General features: G+C 49.3%; 1 protein-coding gene across 1 annotated transcript in view; it reads left to right on the top strand.

Annotated features, from left to right (window-relative positions):
- Positions 1-9586, top strand: part of LOC122165282 (syntaxin-binding protein 4-like) — a 28999-nt gene extending 19413 nt beyond the window's left edge. The window contains 10 exon segments of the mRNA XM_042828132.1: positions 1389-1485; positions 1982-2109; positions 3190-3282; positions 3453-3518; positions 3673-3861; positions 4158-4274; positions 5601-5650; positions 6522-6652; positions 7988-8045; positions 9048-9586. Of these exon segments, the coding sequence (XP_042684066.1) occupies positions 1389-1485; positions 1982-2109; positions 3190-3282; positions 3453-3518; positions 3673-3861; positions 4158-4274; positions 5601-5650; positions 6522-6652; positions 7988-8045; positions 9048-9153 (1035 nt within the window). The 3' untranslated portion in view covers positions 9154-9586.
- The last annotated feature ends 5965 nt before the right edge of the window (positions 9587-15551 follow it).

Below are 15551 nucleotides of genomic sequence, written 5' to 3'. Positions count from 1 at the left end.
AGCGCTCAGCAGTGCGGGGCTCCGGCGGACATCTGCTGCCACCGCCCGGCAGCGCGGGGCTCCTGCCCGCACACGGGCTGCTGAGTTCCCCTAAACCCTCAGTTCTCCTCCTCTCCCTTTTTCTCTTCTAGTCCCTATCCTATCCTCTGCCCTCCGTCCCCTGTCCTATCCCCTATTCTCTCTCCCATCCCATCCTCTATCCTATCCCTTATTCTCTGTCCTCTATTCTGTCCTATTCTATGCTCTGTCCCTTCCTATCCTCTAGCCTACCCCTATTCTCTCTCCCATCCCACCATATCCCGTCCCATTCCATCCCATCCTCTATCCTATCCTTTATCCTCTATTCTGTCCTATTCTATGCTCTGTCCCTTCCTATCCTCTATCCTATACCCTATTCTCTTCCCATCCCATTCCATCCTAACCTTTATCCTCTGTCCTCTGTTCTGTCCTATCCTATCTTCTATCTTACCCTCTGTCCTACCCTCTAACCCCTATCCTTTCCCCCTACCCATCCCATTCTATCCCATTCCATACTCAATCCTCTCCCCTATCCTCTCCCCTATCCCCTTTTCCTCCATCCCATCCTCTCCTCTATCCCACCTCCTGTTCTCTGAGACAGGGATTTAGGATTGCCCCGGCCTTGCCTATAAACCAGATTCTACAACACGAGGAGCTCGGGTGCTTGGCATCCCCTTCCAGAATCCATTGCTGGAAGAGGTGGCTGCTGTAGCTCTGGTAGGGGTGCACACTGTGCACACCAGGACACGGGGGGGCACCCACGAGGAGTGTGGGACCCGTCAGCAGGAGACAAGGGTGCAGCTTTAACTTCAATCCCAGCTCATTCCCAGCTTCTCAATCGAGCTGGAATTTGTCTTTTAAAGCCTTTTAGTCGTTGCCTCTGGCACCAAAGTGGTGTTTGCACAGGTTTAGCCACCTTTGTGCAGTGCCCAGGGCTTGGGTTGATAAATATCTGCAGGAGCATCCTCGTAATGAGAGCAATAGGTGCAGTGAAGAGGGAAAGTATTTGAATGTCTCCTCTTGCCTCAGGAAATATGCTGTGAATAGTTTTTATCCTCTCAATCCCGAGCACGGTTCAGGCTGCAAGAGAAAGAGCTCCAAGCATTTAATAAAGCTCCTGCCCATTTAATAGCTGCAAATCTGTTTGCCATCTGCATAAAATGCTCTTGGAGAGTCGTGAATGTATCTCCTGGAACAGGCATTGCTGTGCAGCTGTAGGAAAAGAGAGACTGGAAATCCAGCCCAACCCTGCTCCCGCAGCAGCTGGTGCCTGGAGCCACTTCCAGGAGAAACCCAGCACCGTGTTCTCCCAGCACATGTTTCAAACCATTCAGTATTTTTCTATTAAGTGCTTGTTGCTCCTGAGGCAGGTCCTGCAATACCTCGGCCTGGAGGTGACAGAGGAGAAGAAGAGGCAGCTGCGGCAGAGCCTGACCACAGACTCGCAGGGGACGGTGGCCTATGGAGGTGAGCAGGCAGCTCCTCGTGGGCTTTTAGTATCTGTGCAGCCTTGGTGATGGCTGAGAGAGGAGAGAAACAGCTGTTGGAAGGCAGCAGGCTGGGCAGAAACACTCATTTGAGCCCTGATGTAGCCTGAAAGCAGTTATAATGAGTAGCAGACACCAAGGGTGCCTCCTCCCCACTGCACCTGACTGCAGACCAAATCTTGGTGTTCACACCCATCAATACGATGCTTCTCCCAAGTGCTGAAGCCATCAATCTGGATTGCATTGCTTAGGCTGGAGGAACACCAGCAGGCATGTGGATGATGTGGGGCAGGGAAATGCTGCTTTGGGTTCAAATGTTTGGAACTCTGAGAACCACGGTGTTCCACCAGATGATTCTAAATTATAATTATAATTATATATTCAGGATATGTATTTTTGTAAGTGTCTCTAAACCCGCTCTTGGCAGCCAATGGGTTTCCCCATTCTTGCATTTGTCTCCTGCCTTTTTGCCTCAGATCTCCTCCAAGCACTCAGGGATGTGATGCAGGACGAGCTGGATGAGGCTGGCCTGGACTCCAGCTCTGTGCTCTTCACGCAGCATGAGGTGGCCAGCCTGCTGGATACATCAGCGTTCCACTCCCCGGTCAGTGCGTGTCCTTCAGCCCTGCTCCTGAGGAGCTGATGTGAGGCTGTGCAGGGGTGGGAGTGGAAGATTTAGGTCGGCTATTAGGAGGATATTCTTGGCCTAGAGGGTGGTGAGATGCTGGCACTGCTGACCAGAAAGCTGTGGATACCCCACCCCATTCCTGGAGGTGTCCATGGCCATGGATGAGGACCTGAGCAGCCTAATCTATGGGAGGTGAACATGCCCATGGCAGGGAATGGGGCTGGATGGGCTGAGAGGTCCTTTCCAACCCCAACCATACCATGGTTCTTTAGCATGGAAAGGAGAAGGCTCCGGGGAGACCTCACTGTGGCCTTCCAATAATTGAAGGGAGCGTATAAACAGGAGGGGGAATGGCTGTTTACATGGGTGGGTAGTGACAGGACAAGGGGGAATGGTTTTAAACTGAGACAGGGGAGGTTTAGGTTGGATATGAGGAGGAAGTTTTTCCCCCAGAGGGTGGTGAGGCACTGGCACAGGTTGCCCAAGGAGGCTGTGGATGCCCCAGCCCTGCGGGCATTCGAGGCCAGGCTGGATGTGGCTCTGGGCACATGTGGCTCTGGTTGGAGACCTGCACACAGCAGGGAGCTGGAGCTGGGTGAGCATTGTGCTCCTTTGCAACCCAGGGCATTCTGTGATTCTGTGATCAAATTCCATGAAACTGTGTAGCAGGCTCATCTCTTTTAATAAAGAAACAACAGCTCCTATGGGGTGATGTGAAAGCAGCAGCCTGTGTCAGTCATAGTGATGCAGAAGGAAAACCAGCCTTAATTAATGCATTCCAACTCATTTTGCTTGGCTCAAAATGAAAATTCACTGTAGAACAGCTACTCTGTGTCTGTCAGGGATCAGAGACTCAAATACTGGGATGGAGGGGAAGCCTTCAGTTGAATTATTTAGTGTTCCTTTTGATCTTCTTCCTACAAATGCCATCTCCTTTTCCAAATTAGTTCGATTTATAGCTATTCTAGAAGTGGAAAGCAATGCACCTGCAACACAACTTGCTGGTTTTGATTGGGTGGTGCCTAAAGCTGCCTGTCCTCTGCCCTCTGCCTGCAGACCCTTGACTCACTCAGCTGTAACGGCAATGAGGAGATGGAGCAGCTGCAGCTGGAGATGACCGACCTGCGGCAAGAAGTCCGAAGGCTGAAGGTGGGACCTCTCCTCCAGATAGACCCCAGACACTCTCCTCTCCTCTCCTCTCCTCTCCTCTCCTCTCCTCTCCTCTCCTCTCCTCTCCTCCCCTCCTAAAAGACCAGAATCCCTTTTAGGGGATGTCCTATCACTTGCTGCTTCTGATCTGGTGAAAATATTTCCCTTAGTCTCTCCTGAAAGAGGTGGAGAACAGTAAGAAGTCAATGGAAGATGAGCTCCAGAGGCTGAACCAGGTGAGTGAAGAGCTGGCTCATTGGATGTGGCACAAAATGTTGATTATTTTTTTTTTTCTTTTCTTCTTTATTCTTTTTAACATAAGCACCCTCAGGTTGTCCCTGACCCAGAAAGGGGATGCAGTGCATTCACATTGCTTCTCACTGCTTCCAGAAAGCCCTGGGCTTCCTTTCGGAGAACCGGACGCTGCACAGCAAGCTGCAGATGGCCGAGGTGGTGCAGAGACAGGCGCACAGTGCAGAGCAGGACTATGAGGAAGTGATCCACTTGCTGGAAGCTGAAATTGCAGAACTGAAGATGCAGCTGGCAGGGAAGAAAGCAAAACACGCCTCTGAGATAGAGGTAATGAAACTCCTGAGCCTGGGAATACAGACGCACACAGACAGGACTGAACAACACTCCAGATCCTTCTCTGGAGGTTCCACCTCCTCCTAATAAAGGAGAAAATGATAATAGCATATACATTACTTGCTGTATTCTACAAGGCCAGCGCTGCCTCTGGGTGTGCACTGTTTTCTGTACAGTTCCCACTGTCCATTCCAAGAGAACAGTGGCTTTCTCTTTATAGCAAATGCCATAAGCTGGCATTTCCAAAAGCTGGGGCTGGAGTGTCCTCATCACCTTTCTCTCTTGGACAGGAGGACATCCTGGAGCTGAAAAGACAGCTGTCCCTGGCTGATGGCCAGTTACGGAAATCCGAAGTCTCACGGAAGCGCCTGGAGATCTGCAATAGGAAACTACTCCTGTTTGTGCAGGTGATGTGCTGAGCTGCCACCAGCACTGCTGGCATCACTGTGGCCTCTTCCCTTATGAGGGATTTTGCAAGTCCAACTAATTTCCTGGTCCATAAGCAAGAGGCTGTTTTATTCCTTCTGCTTCTAACAAGGCGCTGCGTGTTGGTTAGGAGAAGCTGAGCAGTGAGCTCAAAGATGCTCATGTACCCACAAGCTCTGTGATGGCGTGGGGCAGATGATGGAGCATGGCTCATCACACGTGTCCCCTGGCATGATAGTCAGAATCATTTTGCATTTTGGCCTTAGCTTTGTGTAAAACACATTGGTTGCTTCTATGCACAGCAAGCATGAATTTGAGGAGCAGTTTTACTCTTCCAGAGCTTTCTTTTAATTGTCTGTTCTTCCAATTCATTGCCTGTGGTGGGAATACAGACTTGTGTAGCTAGTAAACCAGCCAGCATGGGAAGCATTAGGACTTCCAAATGCTACAGCTAGTAATAATTTTTCTCAGGAGCTCTTAAAATCAACAGTGGAGAGAAAGGAAATGAATGGTTTTAAACTGAGACAGGGGAGGTTTAGGTTGGATATGAGGAGGAAGTTTTTCCCCCAGAGGGTGGTGAGGCACTGGAACAGGTTGCCCAAGGAGGCTGTGGATGCCCCATCCCTGCAGGCATTCAAGGCCAGGCTGGATGTGGCTCTGGGCAGCCTGGGCTGCTGCTTGGCGACCTGCACACAGCAGGGGGTTGGGACTGGAGGAGCTTTGTACTCCTTTGCAACCCAGGGCATTCTAGGATTCTATGAATTTAAACACCTCTGGATGTGCAGCACCAGGCTCTGGGCTGTGTGAAGTTTCAGGCTGGACTTTGCAAGCGGGTTTGGCTTGGATCAAGGGACAGAAATCACAGGATTTAATCTCCAGGGCCAAAATGTCTCCTTGTTATACATCCCTCAGTAGTATTTGAGCATTCGTTAACCACAGGGAGAAATTACACGTGTAGGTACCATTCAGAAAGCAGGGATTGTTTGGTAGTGATGATCATGGGCTTGCTGAAATGTAGGCTGCCAAGCCACTCTTTGGGAGAGTATTTTTATGCTGTGTTCAGTATACTTTATCTGCTGTCATTAAAACGCATAATTTAGAAGTGTCTGTGTATTTGCATGGGCTGTGAATGCCTGTGCTGCAAAAGGCCTTGAGATATTTGCTTCAAGGGCAATGAATAAGCAGAAGCTGATTACTGTCATATTAAATCTGATCAGCAGCAGAAGCCCATGGGGTTTGTTCTCAGGAATTATTCGTCCCTACAAGTCTGAAACCTTTAATTTTGTTTTGTTTTTGTTTTATGGCAGAACGTTCACAAGGTCCTGAGCACACCCAGTCACTTACAGGATGAGAAAAGGTAGGAGATGGCTTCTGGGAACTGCAAACCGGGAACATTTCATTTTCTGACCTTTCTCAGGGGAAGGTGATTCGCACAGAACCGACCTATGCTGTCACTTTGGGAAGGAAACCATTGGGAAATGATGCTGTGGGGGCTGCAGATGAGTTGGTACTTTAGGGGCAGCTGGCCTCTGTTTTTGGGGGAAATGAGTAGGTGAAGCACTCCTGTGGTTAAGCTGCTCCTGTTAGCACAGCCCCTTAGAAAGTTGAGTGAAGCAGAGTTGTGACTCACCTGCTTTTCCTAATATAAATCACTCTTTGGCTTTAGGGCCATGTAGTTCTCTGTCAGCAGCTGTGGAAGCTGATAGAGTGAGTGGAAGCAAAGAGCAAACATGACTCTTGACTTCAGGAATGGTTGCAGAAAGGAAGGTCAGGGCTCCTCTAACCCTTGTATCAGAATTCTATTATGGGAAGCCAGGTCGTGTTTTGCTTTCTTTTGTTTTAAATCAGTTCACCTGTTTAAAGGTTACGATCCTGTTGGCAATAACAGCCCCTTAAAGAAGGCTGATTTGTAAGAGTGATGGTAAGGGGAAACAGTTCTTTAAAATGGTGAGGTTTTCAAGATGGTCATTTCTACAGTAATGAAGGAAAATAAGGTTTTGAGGAATTCTAAACAAAATGGAAATTCCAACAAAGTACTTTGTTGGTATATCCTAAATCTCTATCCGTAACAATACAAGCAAATCTGAAAGGGATTCCTGAAGTGCTGAAGTGGAGGGGCAGTGCCCTCTGAATGCAGTCACATAGGGTGTCCTTCAGAAGAAGCTGGCCAGGGTTGTCAGTGATTGTTCCATGATAGAAGTATTGATGGCACTTTCCGTATTTGTAAGAGTCAACAGTGAAACAGAAGAGGATAAAACAGAGGCAGTCTCAGATACATCTCTTCCATCTTCAGATCTTGTTGACCTTTTGCTATCAGAAGCTAAAGAGCTGCTAGCACCAATGCTCTCCAACAAGGACGGTAAGCACTCAGCTGACGGGAGAAACCCAAATCCAAGCAAGTCTCAACGATGTTAGTTGTTAGCATTAATTACACTTTCCACCACTTGTTTGCTGTACCAGCTAAGTCTCCCTTGAATGTTCCTGATTCTTTCATGCTAACTGAGATGTAATTGCCCTCTATATACCTATATGATTTGTAGATGGATCTGGCAATCAGGCTTGTGGTCTAAAGAGTCAGAGAGTGTGGCTTGTGCCCAGGACCAGAGGAAAGATACTTGTCCTGCAAAGAAACCAGGAGTAAGGAGGATGGTTTCATAGAATAACAGTAATGCTCTGAAAGGAAGTACTTGAGATAAGCAGTCAAATCTCCTGTTCCAGGAAGGACCAACACACCAGACCAGATCTGCAGTGCTTTCAGCCAACTGCATCTTGAACACCTCCAAAAACGGAGGTCTGCAGCCTCTCTGGAGAATGTCTTCCCAAGCTGCATTGTGCTCCATGCAGAAAAAGATTTTCCTAATGTCTAGTCTGAACTCCCCAAGGTGCAATCTTTGGCTGTTGCCCCTAGCTGTGTTGTCTGCCACTGCCAACAAGAGTTTGGCTTCAATGTCTTTGTAATTACCCTTGAAGTAGGAGTGAGTGCTGTGGGATTGCTTTTCAGCCTCCTCTTTGCCAGGCTAAATAAGTTCATCTCCCTCAGCCCTCCTTGAGCTCCCCTTGCAGGTTCTCAGCCCCAGGGCTGCTTTTGCTGAATTTTATCCAGCTTCTCAGCAGCTTTGAACTGGGAACCAAAACCTTCATTCACCATCCTGGCATGAGTGCAGCAGTGCTGAGTAGAGGGGAAGAGTAATCTCCCTGTTTCTTTGGTATACAAGTCTGGCAACCCGGGCTCTCCTCCACTCTCATGGCTGCAAAAGGGAGAATATCATTCACCAAGCATCTGAATTAACTTTCCAGCCTGAGGTTCTCAGCTGTGATCCATAGACGCTTCTTAGCAGCAGTTATTTGACCCTACTTGTCTCTTTCCATGCAAAAGATGAGCTTCTAATCCTGTTGTCACGATCAGGTGAGCACACAGCCCCAAATGTGTGCCCATTCCTTGCTCTTTGATGCCATTCACCAACTGGGCATACTGCCACAGCCTTTCCTGCGCTGCCCTCCAGCACTGCCTCCTCTCAGAGCCCAGGATGCAAGGAAAACAATGGTAGCCTTTGAGAAGCACTCGAAAAAATGAGCATGTCAGCATTTCCAGAGTGCCTGCGTCATTTATGTGTGTGTTACCACGATGTAGCACTGTTACTTGTGTTGGGCATCCTTTCCAACCCTTTGCTTATTCTTGGTTTTACACTTCCAGCTTCGCCGTGTGACAGGGACCAGTGCCTGCCTGCTGAAGGGCTCCCAAACTACAAGGAGTAGGTATCAAAATCTATCTTGCTGTGTACATTTTACATCATAACTCCTGTTTCTTCAAATTTTTTCCTCGACAACTTTGAACCAGATCGTGTGACAGAGACCTTCATGTGGTCATAAGAGAGAAGGAAGTTCTCTGCTAGACAGCAAGAGCCTTCTCACCCAGCACAGCAAAGTATGGGGTGAATTCCTGGATCTAAAATGCACTTTTTCCTTCAGGCCAGATGGAAAATCATGGCTCTGTGGCACTTTTTAGACCACTGTGAGCTCTGAGCATGGGAAAGATCCTCACTGAATGCATGAAACTGTTACATCATGGAGTTACGGTGTGCTGAAGTTCCAGCCAAGGATCATAGGACGTGTGTGGCTCTGTTTGGATCTTCAGTGTTCTAAGAGTTTCCCTGAAACCTCTGAAGTGAATGACATCTAACAGAGCCACGTCCTGAAGGCATCTGCTGAAAGAGCATGTTTTAGAGACCTGAATGTCTGTGTCAACTGTATTAACTGATCACCTCAAGTGAACCTTAGAGTCTGCCAGCATGGAGGCAGTTAGGTACAAAGTAGGAGTTTGCAATCCACGATTTTGAGGTTAGGAAAATCATTTTCAGACAAAGCAGATAGCCAGCACAATCAGCCACGTGAGATCCACGGCCTCCCCTTTTCCCTAGTCAGTAGCAAGTCGGAGCAACACAGAATCATCTGTGTCGGAAAAGACCCCTGAGATCATGAAGTCCAACCCATCCCACCTTGCCCAATAATTGTGTCCTTCAGTGCCACAACCCCACAGTTCTTGAACACCTCAAGGTACGGTGACCCCCTGGGCAGCCTGTGCCAATGCCTCAGCATTGAGCAGTTTTGAGCAATTGAGCAGAGATCAATTTTGTCCTACTATCCAACTTGAATCTCTCCTCATGCTATGCAGAGCCACCACCTCTCATCCTAAAGTCTTCATCCTATCTTTTGTATCCTTCACCCGAGTTACAAAAAACACTTTTTCATTTCAGCCATCTCCATCAGAAGACCACGTGGCCTCCTCCTCCAAGCCAGAACAAGGGTGACCAGCTGCAGTCACCGAGCCCAACCAAGGAGCTGCCTGCAAAGCCAACATAAACCTCCCACAAGCAGCTCACGCTCAGAACTGCGACCGCTCATAATGCAGCTGCTGTGCTGGGAGATGGCAAGGACACACAGCAGGAGCTTCAGCTTCCAGGCAGCCCAGAGAAAGAAATAAGCTTTCTAAAGTGAGACTGATTCCTCCTGACTGCTACCCAAGACTTTTTCAGCAGCCTCCCCTGCGCGTCTACCTCTGAGCTATCGTACAAGGCTATCTGCTCTTGGTTTTGCAGCTTTATAGGAAAACTATTCTCAAGAGGTTACACAGGCCTGGATTTCACTGGCAGCCTTTTAGAGCTTGGATCCTGGGTAGTAAGAGGAGCACTGACTTACTCAAGGGACTCAGATTCCTTTTGGTATTTCATACAAATAACCAAAGCGCATTTAGTGGCTGTCATCGATGCAGCTGAATCCGTAGCCTGTTAGCTGTCTTGGGATAGGTACTTCTCTTTTTATTCTTTTTGTATAGCTTAACTCAGCTGCGATGCTTGAAACAGAAGCAGCATCCCAGCAAGCTGCTGGGGATGTCTGTGTGCACCTGGTGCCCACGTGCTGCCGAGCACTGAGTGCTCTCTGCAGAGCCCAGACATAGCAAACACACCTCAATAACAGCCTGCAGAATCACCTGAGAGCTGGATCTGTGTGATGCAAGCTTGCACATGGTTAGCAATGGACGAGGTAGAGATCTGAGGTGAACACTTGCAAATAAAATGAACGCACTGCTCAGCAGGTGCTGGCTTTCTGAGCAGGTTATGCTTGCAGTCACTGTGCCCTGAGACTTTGGGGACAAATATCTCGCTGCACACCATTTTAACTCCCGTATTTTGGCAGCTGACAGCAAGATACATACAGAAGCGGCAGGCAAATGGGATACACTCTAGTTGTTACACCAAGTTACAGTTACTTTAGCTTTCCTTTGTGTGGATTCAGGGCATCCTTTTTAGCTTACAGTACAGCCTAGGAAAAATCATGATGGTAACTAATACCTGCTGTACTCACAGATGTCTCTGCACCGCTAAAACAATGAACTGTGTGCTGGAATTTCTCGGATAAAGAACCAGTCTGAAATTTCAATTGAATTTACTTTCATAGCTTGTGACTTTTTTGAATGCAACTCTCAGAATGTAAATTAAAAGACTTCTTTTAAAAGGAAACGTTGTTCTTTGGACCACTCACAAGAATACAGCCAGGAAGGAGCTGCTTTTAAACAGTATTTATCTTGCTGTGGTTCACAGCTTGCTCCCTAGTGCTCCTGTTTCAGGAGCAGTCACTGGTGTTTCTTGTGGGTTCAGCCCTAGGGCTTGGTTCCCATCTCACGTTATACAGGCAGGGGAAAGCTGCAATAAGACAGCTAAGATGTGCACAGAGCCGAGCCCAGTCTCGCCAGTTTGGTCTGCCCCGTGTCTGGGAAAGCACCTCCTGTCCCCATGGGGTTTGTGTGGCAGATACAATCTGCTCACAGCAGCACGTCTTCAGAAGCGTTGGGCTGCAGGCTCTGTTGGAGGGCAATGTCTCCATCCACTGCTCTCCACGGCTGCCAGAGCACAGAACCAACGTGGCTCTGGGAAGGAGCAGCCTGTGTGTCACCACCTGCACCTGAGACTTAATAGCAAAGGAGTGTGCTATGGAATGTGTAAGAGCCAGCAGTGAAAAAGGAGAGGATAAAACGGATGCGGCTTCATCTCTTCCACCTTCAAGTCTTGTTGACCTTATTATTAAGGCCTGAAGAGTCTTGTGGCAGTCAATGGGGGTTTTGCTACCAACGCCAATAATGACGGGATTTTCTCAAAGTGTGAGTATGCAACTGAGGGCTGGAGCAGAATAGAGCAGCAGGAGCAGTCCCATCCCAGCAGGGCTTGTTTCTGTGCTCTGAGAGTGCACTCGATGCTCCTTCCATAGCCATGTGTATTTTAATGTCCCCAGAAGAAGATTGCACGTGAAATATTCGCAGTGGGTCATGGCCTGGCAGAGGTAAGCCTGCCTGAGCCCAACCACAACGCAGCTGGTGCTCACATGTGGCAGAGGTTGGAAACAGTGAGATTCTGACCCAGGGTTGCTGTATTTTGTGTATCCTCAGCTGCATGCCTGCAAAAGAGCAGGGAAGTCATTAACCTTTCACAAAGCCCATGCAATCCTGTGTCCCCAGCTTACTGGCAACCTCTCTGAAAAAGCAACCACACAGGCTCCTATCAGACAGGAGATCCTGGTGTCAGGCTTTGTCTGCTTTCCAAAGCAGCCACATTGCTTGTTTTCCATCATTTTCTTTGAACTCCTCACATTCCATGCACCATTGCTTCAAGCACAGAAAACTTTCCGTTCTCCTATTAATAGCATTGTTGCCAACTGCTACCTTTCCAGAGAAATGCTGGGAGAGAACATGACTGGAGATGCACTCCTGGAGGTGATGCTGATTTCAGTGACCCAGAATAACAAACCTGTGTCATGCTTTACTCCTAAGTAAGTGGGATCAGGCAGAGCTCAGCGCATCGCAGGGTGACAACTTATGAGAGGCAAAAAGGGCAATGTGTGAAGGTACAAAGCACAGCCAGAGCAGTCACAGAATACCTCATTTGAACAGAATGCATTTTATTTATGCAAGGCCTCTCTGGTATTGTCAGAGAGTCTGGAGTCTGTCTTCATTTGCAGTATCATAGCTTGCTTGTAAGGGAATTGTAAGGGAATCTGCTGCTGTCACAACACTTTGTGTCTGTGTAAGAGAGCCCCGCACACAGCGAAGACAGGGAGTGTCTTTGGCATTTACAAATGAGTCCTGCAGGTCATAGCGAGCTGTTAAAATGTAGATCAATGAGTGTTTCATGAGCCACTGTGGGAGATGAAAGCAGTCCCTGTGAATGGACATAACAGTGTTCGACACACTGCTTGTGTGTAAGCTCACAAAGATGGAATTTGAGGAGTACCAGCAGGGTCAGCTGTTGGCCTGGCAGCTTTGGGGGTCAAATACCCATGTCCTGATGGCTTTATTTTGTGTTTTTCTTACGCAAAGCAGAAGTTCAGTTCCTACCTGTGGGCTGGGATCCCTTGTTCCCTAATGAAATAAACCAAAACTAGGTATGACTGCCTCATTTAACAGCTGCAGGATGGGGAGGTTGGGCAGACAGCCACCTCGGCATTATCTTGAAAGGTGAGTGTAGCAGAGAGCCATTAGTACACTATTTATCTGCAGTCTGATGGCTAAGGTAACCGAATCTGCTGTAAGATGTGCCGGACTGGAGCTCATTAGATCTCCTCTTCCATCTCCGTCAGTGATCTTCGCCACCTCACTGCACGACCTTGGCAGGGCGTTCCGTCTCACTTTTGCACCAGAAAAAGAGACTTGCAGCATCAGCTGATGTAAGCAGCACAGGGAAGGCAAAGCACGAGGGACCCGCAGGATATGGGGCCTGCTGGGGAACGGGCTGCTGGTCTGTGTCCTCAGTGCAGAAAGCATCAGGATTTTAACTTCTGCTGACTCTGAAAGCAGCAGCCCCCACTTCTGCTTAGTTTTTGTCGAGCAGGGCTATGTTAAATGCTAGCTGCAAACTGTGGGAACATATTTCTCTGAGCACCGCTGGGGAGGGCAGCGTGGTTGCAAAGCCTCTTCTTACAGCTCCATGCACGGGCTGGACACGAGCCCACTTCTAGAAAGTAGAAGTGCACTTCTACACTGCTTTAAATATGGCTCTGAAAACCGGGTGAACTTTGCTGCTGAATTTTTAAAGAGACTCTTTAATGTTTTAACGATGCTGATCTTCCAAGGGTTGTTAAACACGTGTGAAAGACAGCTGGGAAGTGACTTGGTGTGACAGTGCAGAAACAGCTGGGCTGTCTGTGTGATGCTGGTTTGCCATCATCTTCTGCTGCTGTGTGAGACAGCCCCTGCAGGGCTGACCACTGCCACAGACCTTCTTCAGAGGTCAGATGCTTTTGTAATGAAGGAAACAGGAATAAGAACATCTTGAGCAATCCCTACAACTTCTTTTCCTCTCCTGATTCACCTCTCACTGGAATTGCTGCTGGTTTTTGGTTTTTTGTTTTTCCGATTTATACCCAAAGATGAAGCAGGGAAGTTGAAGAAAGAGGGAAAAGCCATTGGAAATGGGTGAAGTGGAAGCTGGATGGTGTCTACAGACCAGGCATCCTTCCTGAGGGTTGTTCTCATTTCTAACCACAGAGATCAGGTTCCTATCAGCAGCACTGAACTTCTGTGGAGTGAGAACTTCCTTCTGAACAGCCCCAGTGAGAAACACTGAGGGCTGAATGCCAGCCCCTGCAGTGAGCATCCCATCCACGTAGGTGATAGAACAGCAAAGTGGAACAGATGGGCTTCAGGGCAGTGGGAATGCCTGCAGAGAGCTTCCTCTGGGATGGAGAAAAGGTATCCTACCACAACTGCAGTGTTCCAAGGGGAGCTGGTGGCAGGAGACCAAGGCATATTGGAGAAGGGAGATTCTAGTCAGGGCTGCCCAGCAGAGGAAAGGATGGGAAGCTGCTTTCCAAGATACTGACCTGTTTTCTATGAGTAGAACATGTAAGAGCACCGCTATTGAGCCACGAAGTAGGAACAGGTTGGTGCGTTGCAGCAAGAGGGCAGAAATCATGTTTTTGTCTCCTGTTCCCTCTAAGGAAACATAACATTAACAGAGGTGGGATAGAAACACCATTCCTTTGAAAATGTTACATCCTGAATGGGAAAGGAGAGCATAAAAGCAGGTGTGAAGGCAGATGCAGGGTTTGGATGACTTGGTTTCAGCACCCAGCCATTCCGCACAGCCTGCAGGAGATGTTGGCTGCTCTGGCCATGCAGGATGTGGCTTTCCCAGAGTTTTGCCATTTCAGGGCTCTATGTGTTCTTTACAGAGCAATGGCAGGCGGGCCCGCTTGGTTGGAGGCAGCAAAACGTTTCAGGAAACATTACTGATCAGAAATAGGACCGCAGCTTCCTCAAACGCCTGTCTAGAAGAGGAGATGCTCCACAGCTTGAAGTGATAAGGAGGCAGGAAAGGAAACATGATCTTGCAAAGTGTCAGCTGGTCCCCTGGGAGAATTTGAAAGGAGGTTTTTGAAGGTGTAAAACATTGCCAGGTTGGTCTCTCACATCCCCTTCTCACCTCCCCTTGGTGCCCCGTGCTGCTGCCCACAGGTGCCACCAGCATGGGCAGCTCCTCCTCGGGTGCAGCCACGTAGAACCATGGAATCATGGAATTGCTCAGGTTGAAAAAGACCTCAGTGATCATCGAGTCCAACCAAAACCTGACCATACTACCCTAATTCTAATAACCCACGACTAAATCATGTCCCTGAGCACCACATCCACACATTTTTGATTAAACACCCTCAAGGACAATGCAGAGCTAGTGACAGCTTTCTGCTATGGCTTCCTTGTCCAGCAGGTGGCCCGACAGAGAGCAGCTCTCTGCTGTAATGCATTCTGTTGGTACAACACGAGGAATTGGAGCACCGAGGTGAGGGGTAACACTGTGAGCACATGGTGAGGTGGGCATGGTGGATCTGCCTGCCTCAGCACCTGGGGCTCAGATGTCCTACAGCCCTATAGCCCTTTGACCCCATCTGCAGTACTGCATCCAGGCCTGGGGCTCCCCAGCACAGGAAGGACGTGGAGCTCTTTGAGTGGGTCCAGAGGAGGGCCATTAAGATGATCAGAGAGCTGGAGCACCCCTCCTATGAGGAAAGGTTGAGGGAACTGGGCTTGTTTAGCATGGGAAGGAAAAGGCTCCATGGAGAACTCATTGTGGCCTTCCAATACTTCAATGGAGCGTAGAAACAGGAGGGGAGAATGGCTGTTTATGAGGGCGGATAGTGATAGGATGAGGGAGAATGATTTTAAATTGAGACAGGAGAGGTTTAGGTTAGATTAGGAGGAAGTTTTTCACACACAGGGTGGTGAGGCACTGGCACAGGTTGCCCAAGGAGGCTGTGGATGCCCCATCCCTGCAGGCATTCAAGGCCAGGCTGGATGTGGCTCTGGGCAGCCTGGGCTGCTGGTTGGCGACCTGCACACAGCAGGGGGGTGGAACTGGATGATCGAGCTCCTTTGCAACCCAGGCCATTCTAGGATTCAACCCTTGCAGCGTGCCCCACAAGCCAGAACCCCAGGAGCGACAAGCCGGGCTCCGAGCGCTTCACTACGATAACACGGGGCGCAGCTCGGTTCTGCTCCGCCCGCCGAATCCAGCCGGGCCCTCTGGAGCCGGGGCGGGGATTGAGGCGGAGCCGCGCCCCGCAGCACAATGGACAGCGCTCTGCGGCGCCGCGTGCGCTGGGGCGGGGCGGGAGCGCGGCGGTTGAAGCGGAGCCGGGGGCGGCGCGGCGCGGAGCCGGGTTGGGGCCGCCGCCGTTGCTCGGCATGGGGCCGGCGGGGCTCCGCCGTGGGCGCG

Source organism: Centrocercus urophasianus, unplaced genomic scaffold (assembly GCF_019232065.1).
Source record: "Centrocercus urophasianus isolate 14NV4802_14NV808 unplaced genomic scaffold, USGS_Curo_1.0 seq_29, whole genome shotgun sequence".
In the NCBI taxonomy this organism is placed as follows: Eukaryota; Metazoa; Chordata; class Aves; order Galliformes; family Phasianidae; genus Centrocercus; species Centrocercus urophasianus.
Note: the sequence above shows the minus strand (reverse complement) of the source record. Positions and strands in the feature narration are given on the sequence as shown.